Here is a 7,541-nt window from a genome sequence, read left to right as displayed (position 1 = left end):
TTTGTCCCGCCGCCGCCGCCCTGGTTGTTTGCGGAGCTTAGCGCGCCGCCGCACAGTGCCGGCCCAATTAAGTCTCATTCATTATTCAGCGGCCGGGGCCTTGCCCTTCCCCCAGCGCTCAGTGCGCCCTCTGTCAGGGGCCCAGGGGGGACTCCATGTGCTCCCTCGGGTGGGCTGGGGGTGTGGAGGGAACAGAGGTACAGCTACAGGGAGGCTCGCCCACCCTCTCCTTCCCCCAGGTGGAGTCTGGAGACCTGGTAACTCCTTTGCAGAGGAGGAAACTGAGACTCAAGAAGCGGCCTGATTCGCCAAGGTCGCGCAGCAGGACAAAAAACTGAGCCCAGGATACTGAAAGGAAGGCATCTTGCATTCTAGCTCCAGACAAGCACCGAGGCGATACGAAGGCCAATCCTCTGACCCCTGAGTCCTAAGGTGGCGTGCTGCCCACCGTCCCGCCCCAGTCCTTTTCTGCTATCGTTCCTCCTACTCTCCTCAGCCCCCAGCCTGCTGCACAGGGCAGTCTCCTCAGATCTCAGGTACAGGCCTGGATGAGTTTGGGGTGCAGTGCCCCAGTAGGCCTGGAGGAAGGCATTAGGGGCCACTCGGCCGGGGTTCCTCCTTGTAGTCTGTCTGTGGCTGTCTGCGTTAACTAGAGGAATTGGGAGTAAGCCATCTAGAAGGGCAACTCGAGTGTGCAGGAAGGACCGTCCAGCCTGAGATAGGCAGAAGGAGCCACCTTCCCATCTCTGGACCTGGACTGGCCCGAACAAAGACCCACTTTTGCGGTTTTTTAGGAGGCCTGGAGGCCTAGTGGGTTACTAACCACAAGGTCAACAGTTCGAATCCACCAGCCGCTCCGAGGGAGACAGACGTGGCTTTCTACTTCGGTAAATAGTTACAACCTCGGAAACCCACAGATGCAGTTCTCCCCTGTCCTAGAGGGTCGCTGTGAATCGGCATCCACTGGATGGCAGACAGTTTGTTTTTTTGTGTGTTTGGAAGTGGTGCTACCCTAGAGGCGTTGAAAAGCCTACGGGTTCAAACGCTTTAGTTGCTCCGCGGGAGAAAGATGAGGTTGTCTGCTCTGCACACACCGTCAAAGCCTCGGAATCGGCTCCACCACAGTGAGAGGGTCTGCTTTTTTAGCACTACCTGCTGTGCCTCCAAGCTTTCATCAGGCAGCCCACCGCTAGGCTGGCTTAGGTCCCCGCCAAGGTGAGGCTGGGGACCCGTCGGCCCCGCCCTTCGGGAGGCGGCAGTGCCACCTGGTGAGCGTAGCGGTGCGGTGCAGGCGCGCTGGGCCGCGGGGTGGGGCGCTGCGCCAGCTGCTAGCTGCGGGTGGAAGGAAGCTGCAGGCGCGCGGAAAACCTTCCACCTAGTTCACCAGAGAGGGCGGTCAGGAGGGACCCGGGGCGGGAAGGTGATTCCCGGAGGGGCGGGGAGGGCCTTGGGGTGGGACTGTCTGGCCTCGGTGACTTTTACCGAGCTGACGGAGAAGGACAAAGTCCATTTAGATGGAAGTGGGAGCGGAATTCAGAGGGGCCATTTTGACTTTGGTCAAAGGGATTGACTGAGCTGACAGGGCCTGGGAGTCGGAGCACCCAGGTAGGGCCGCTTGATCCGGGGCTAGCGGGGACAGGTTGGTGACCTGCGAGACTGCTCCAGGTACAGGGGAGAGACACGCTTTGGCATCTCATTGGGCGTTCTGGGGATTGGTCCCGCCGGAAACTTTCCAAGGCTGCCTGGGAAGGGGGTGGTTGAATTGTGGGGTGCTAGGGTCACGTTGTAGATTTCCGGAACTGTTTCTGTGGAGGAAATTCGGCACCGAGTGTATAAAGAACGGAATCTAGGCCTCACTCACTTCAAGTTGTGCTGGTGGGAAAGTTTCTTGCTCTGGAGGGCGGGGGAAGCAGCTAAAACCTGGGTCAGGTGTCTGCAGGCAGCCACAGGCAGTCAGTGGCATTACTTGGGTTGGCAGCACTCAGTTTAGGTGTCCCCCCCTCCACCCAAATGGACCTCCACCCAGACCAAACCGTGTGGAATTCTTAGTAGTGTTCATTATCAGTTTCAATCATTGAAGACGTGGTTAAATATAGTTGTAAATTACTCCCAGGTGTTCTTCCTTAGCTTGTATGCCTACTAATGGCAAAAAAAAACAACCCCAAAACCAAGACATTTTACAAAAATGGTTTTGTAACATCTACATTGAATGGCAATGTTATTAGTCACAACATTATTCGTAACTAAGCAGAAGGTTAAAATATCCATTCCCCCTTTTCCTTTAGTTACTTCTTTGTCCCCTCAAAAGTTAGGGGTATTGTTTCAAAAACACTGCCTGCCACCTTTGTAGTTGAAAAAGCAGCACAGTTGATAAAATCCGTGACGTGACTCTGGCAGCAATGGAATTAACAGCACGCGCTGGTAACGTGTGCAGTGCAAACTATGTGAAGGGTCATAATTGAGCAATAATGACACGGCTGACCTCCAGAGAAGGTTCGGAAAGTAAATTAGCATAGACCCCTGTGAGTGGGCCTTCTGAAAATCGATTTTGTGGCTACTGCTAACCACAGAGATTTTAAAAATTAAAAAACAGTAAGTTTCAGCTGAAACACTGCACAGCAATGTTATAGACGGTTGTTTTGATCCCGCCCCTCTGACAGTGTCACCTTGGTGTGGTCCACACCTCCAATGGTGCCCCTGGTTTGAGTGAGGTGGGAGGGGCAGAGGAACTGGGGAAGGACATTTTGTCTCTGTTAAGACACTTCTGGGGTCAGGGTCAGAAGGGAGGTGTTAAATAAACCTTGGTACTTGCATGTGTGTCTGTGGGTGTGCAGGGTTATGTTCTTAGTGACTTAACTGGAAGCATGTAAAGTGCCCCCTGTTTATGTAGTCACTACTGTTGTAAAGAACAACATCGAGATGCTAGACCCATGGTTCTCAACCTGTGGCTCTTGACCCCTTGGGGGTCGAATGACCTTTTCACAGGGGTCACCTAAGACCATCAGAAAGCACATATTTCCAATGGTCTTAGGAACTGAGACACGGCTCCTCTGTCCATCTCCAGGCACATGTAGATACGCCCACATGTAGATACGCCCACATACAAGTACCTGGCAGGAAGACTGTTACCCATGCTACACCATGTTTCAAGACAAAATTTCATCTCTTTATAATTAGAAATAAATATTTCACAATCTCTAATTACATCTTGTTTTTGTGATTCATCACTATGATTCAATGATGTTCAATTTGTAACAATGAAAATACATCCTGCAGGTCAGCTGTTTGCGTTACGATTCATAACAGTAGCAAAATGACAGTGATGAAGGAGCAACAAAAATGATGTTATGGTTGGGGGTCCCCACATGAGGAACTGGACGAAAGGGTCTCGGCGTTAGGAAGGCTGAGAGCCGCGGTGCTGACTGAAGACTGTAGGAGAACGAGCACTTCAGGGCCACTAAGGATCTGGACTTAAGGATTACTGGAAGGAGAAATGGTTCCTGGGTTGGGTCTGCAGATACTCCTGTGACTGATTCTCTTTCATCTCCTAGGGTCAAAGGACAGCTTTGGGGCCATGATGCTCATGGAGGACCCTGACACTGCGACACTCCAAGCAATGTCAGATGCCACTGGCCGTGTTCTGAAACTCTTGGCCTAGACCATAGGTTCCCAAACTTAGCTGGCCTTCTGCCCACTTTTCAGAAAAACAATTACCCAGCACCCACTGGCAATTAAAAGCATTCATACGTAGCCTATAATCCAGCAGGATCAAGTGTGGGAATCTCCCCCACCCCAATAGTTGTTCTAGCACCTTCCAGGGGACGATATCATCCACTTTGGGAAACGCCACCCTAGAGGATGGCCAAGGGTCTCTTGGTGACCTATACCCTCTGGGCTGTAGGGGGCCCGGCTGGGCTCCATCACCTGTACCTGGGGCGGGACAGCCATGCCCTCCTATGGATGCTAACTCTGGGAGGTGGGGGGCTGGGTTGGCTTTGGGAATTCTGGCTGCTCCCAAGCTTTGTAGCCCAGGCCAACAGAGCCCAGGGGCAGAGGCAGACCCCAGATCAGCAGACTCCCCCTGTGAGTCCCCTTCGCTTTGCTGCCCAGATAATAGTGGGCATCTATTTTGGCCTTGTGGCTCTGGTTAGCCTTTCTTCCATGGCCAACTTCTATATTGTGGGCCTCCCACTGGCAGTTGGCTTAGGGGTTCTGCTGGTGGCTGCCGTTGGCAACCAGACCTCAGACACGAAGAACACGTTAGTGACAGCATTTCTTATTTCCCCTGTCTTTTATGGCCGCCCCATTGCCATCCTACCCATCAGCATGGCTGCCAGCATCACAGCTCAGAAGCATCGCCGCTACAAAGCTGCCACCAGGCCAGAGACGCTCAGTGTGCGGCTGTACCGGCTGGGCTTGGCTTATCTGGTGTTCACAGGCCCGCTAGCCTACAGTGCCTTCTGCAACACAGCTGCCACCCTCGGCTATGTGGCGGAGACCCTGGGCTCCTTTCTGGGCTGGTTCAGCTTCTTCCCCCTTCTTGGTCGCCTCATGGAGTCAGTCCTCCTCCTGCCTTACCGGGGCTGGAGGCTGGTGGTCGGGGAGCGTGGCCTAGGCAGCGGCTACTTGCAGGAGTGGGAGAAGCTCTATGAGTTTGTGCAGAGTTTTCAGGATGAGAAGCGGCAGCTAGCTTACCAGGTAAGAAGGCTCTCTCCCTCTTATTTCTGTCGGGGGTGGCTCTGGGGATGGGAGAAGGTCCCCTGCAGCCGATGATGTCCCTTATTTGGACGTACTGTCCTCACGTCACCTGGTCTGGGAACAATGTCCTGGCTATGTTGGGCTTCTGTGTGTAACAGGTATGAAAGTGCAGAAGCTCTAACAGTGAGTGGGGAAATATATGCTATTTTCTCTTTATTGAGGAACAGTGACTATGAAGGACACGTAATTTTGTGTATGCATCTGTGTAACCGCCACTCAGACCAAGGTCCTCCCCTGGGGACCCCGAGGCCAATCAGAGCCTCTTCCCAGTCTTGACTCCCAGCTGCAGAAGGAGTCTATCACCATAGATGCTTGTTGCCCGTTCTTGGACAGCAGATAGCTGGAATCGTCTAGTACCTGTATCTGACTTCCTTCACTCAGCATTATGTTTGTGAGATTTATTTTTACTGTCACATGCAATTGCACATTGGTTTCATGACGGTATCGTCTCCTGTGGTACAAGCATGGGTGTACGGTGCTTTGTTAATCTACTCTGTCGTTGCTGGAGGAGCCCTGGTGGTGTGATGGTTACACGTTGGGCTGCTAACCCCAAGGTCTGCCGTTCAAAACCACCAGTTGCTCCTCTTCGGGAGAAACATTAGGCTTTCTATTCCCGTAAACAGTTACAGTCTTGGAAACTCACCTTGTTCTATAGCAGCAGTTCTCAACCTGTGGGTCGTGACCCCTTTGGGGGCCAAATGACCTCTTTCACAGGGGTCGCCTAAGACCATTGGAAAACACATATTTCTTATGGTCTTAGGTATGGAGACAATACTCCTCTGTCTATAGCTATAATTTTAGGGTTGGGGGGGTCACCACAACATGAGGAACTGCATGAAAGGGTCGCAGCATTAGGAAGGTGGAGAACCACTGTCCTATAGGGTCTCAATGAGTTGGCATCCTCTCGATGGCCCTGAGTTTTGGAGTTTTTCAGTGGTGGCCCTTTGGGTTGTGTCTGGCATGGGGCTTTTGTGAAGAAAGCTGCGTGAACAGTCCAGTGCTGGTCTTTTGGGTGGACAGATGCCCTCCTTTCTCTCCAGAGGAGATTTTGATCATCAGGGGCGAGGTTTCCTGTTGGAAAAGGGGCAGCTGGGATTAAAAGCAAATCCTGGCTTTGACTAGGAGATCCAAAGCTTGTCATGTTTCAAAAGGCTGGGATTTGGGTCTGAGGCTCTGGGCCAGTTCTAGAGATGTCATCATCCCGCTTAACAGGGGAATTTGGAGGCCCAGGCACCTGAGTTACTCAGGGAATTCTAATTCGGCAAGCTTCTGTTTCCCCTAAGGTTTTGGGCCTCTCTGAGGGAGCAACAAAGGAAGAAATCCAACGGAATTACCAGGAACTAGTGAAGACCTGGCATCCTGATCACAACCTCCACCAGCCCAAGGAGGCTCAGAGGCACTTCCTGGAGATTCAGGCTGCCTACGAAGCTCTGAGTCAGACCCGGAAGTCCAGGGGACCTGGAGGGTGAGAAGAAACTTCCTCCTGAGGATGAACTGTCTCTGGAAGCCCTGGCAGCTTGTCCTAGCCCAGCCTTACCCCAACAGTGCCAAAGAAACCACTTATACCGGAAGCATCGAGACTCAAAGGAGTAAGAAATGTTGTGGTGGAAGAAAGTATTTATATTCTGAATTTCTGCTTTCTTGGCTATTGTACTATTATTACCTTCTTGCCTTTTTCTTTTTCTTCTTTTTAAAAAATTTAAACCAGAGAGTGAAAGGCATATTATCAAACCAATAAAATACCTGCTAGAAAATATGCCATTTCATCCCATACCTGGTACCTTGATGTGTGATGGGGGAAGATTATTTTACAATGGTGTTTTTTTTTAATGAACACAATACTGGGTCAGGAGAGTGAAGGAAAAGTAGGAAGATCCTAATATTTGACAAGTTGTCCTGGGAAGGGGGCATTTGATCTCTTCTATAGGTTACCAAGGGGGTAAGACTGAGACTAAATTTTAAAATTTCAGAAAGAGATCTGAAGTCCATGTATGGAAGAACTTTCTAACAGCGGCACTTCTTCCCCAAGAGGGAGCATGCTGGGGAGGGTTGTGGCGTGGAGGGGCGGGTGTCTGGGGGGGAAGGGGGAGACCTTTCCCTGGTGCAGACCCATCTGCTTGAAGAAGCCCCGATTCTGAACAAGACCCCATGTTCCCTAGGAGCTTATGATCTGGTGGGGGCTAATAACCCAGGGGCACAGATAGCAAAGTCCACCTTGTTCATCGGTTGAAATGAAGCTTCATATGAGGTGTAGCCCGAGTACACTGGAGGAGGGACAGATAATACTATCACACAGGGACTCATGAAAGGTTCATGATTTTATATCCCACGATAGAAAGATTTTGAGAAAATGCTAGGGAACCAGCAGGTTCAATGCCTCAAAGCCCAACCCTACTCTTACTGAGTCAATTCCATCTCATCGCGAGCCTGTCAGACAGGGCACAGCTGCTCCCTCCACAGAGATTCTAAGGGAGTCATCTTTACCTCGGCTGGCTGGCTCACCTTCCCTCCGCACAGTGGCTGCTGGGTACAGACTGCAACCTGATGCTTAATCCATGACACCACCAGGCCCCCCTCCAGTGTCTCCAGGGAGCTTTACTTTTAGATTTCTAGGTGGCCAGGGCAGTGTGTGAAAAGAGCCAGGATGCCGCATTCTGTTGACATTTCTTACCTTTAATCCAGTGTTCTTGTTCTCCCTTGGCAGGTGGTGGTGGTGGGGTTGTATTGTAGAAATTTATAGATGTTGTTTCTTTGCATTCATATAAAAACCCAAACCAAACTCA

General features: G+C 51.4%; 1 protein-coding gene across 3 annotated transcripts; it reads left to right on the top strand.

Annotated features, from left to right (window-relative positions):
- The first annotated feature begins 1,522 nt into the window (after window positions 1-1,522).
- DNAJC22 (DnaJ heat shock protein family (Hsp40) member C22) lies at window positions 1,523-6,514 on the top strand. 3 transcript variants are annotated; one of them, XM_045287308.1, is made up of 4 exons: window positions 1,523-1,605; window positions 3,552-3,618; window positions 4,326-4,698; window positions 6,042-6,514. In XM_045287308.1, the coding sequence occupies exons 2-4, from the start codon at window positions 3,575-3,577 to the stop codon at window positions 6,225-6,227; spliced, it is 603 nt and encodes a 200-aa protein (XP_045143243.1). In that variant the 5' UTR covers window positions 1,523-1,605; window positions 3,552-3,574; the 3' UTR covers window positions 6,228-6,514. The 3 variants fall into 3 exon arrangements, with proteins under 3 accessions (XP_045143243.1, XP_045143244.1, XP_004711538.1); XM_045287309.1 differs by having other exon boundaries at window positions 3,552-3,665; XM_004711481.2 differs by having other exon boundaries at window positions 3,552-4,698.
- Window positions 6,515-7,541: the final 1,027 nt, after the last annotated feature.

This window comes from Echinops telfairi, unplaced genomic scaffold, assembly GCF_000313985.2.
Source record: "Echinops telfairi isolate 266 unplaced genomic scaffold, ASM31398v2 ScPeMD7_12;HRSCAF=54, whole genome shotgun sequence".
In the NCBI taxonomy this organism is placed as follows: Eukaryota; Metazoa; Chordata; class Mammalia; order Afrosoricida; family Tenrecidae; genus Echinops; species Echinops telfairi.
This window is presented reverse-complemented; position numbering and strand designations above follow the sequence as displayed.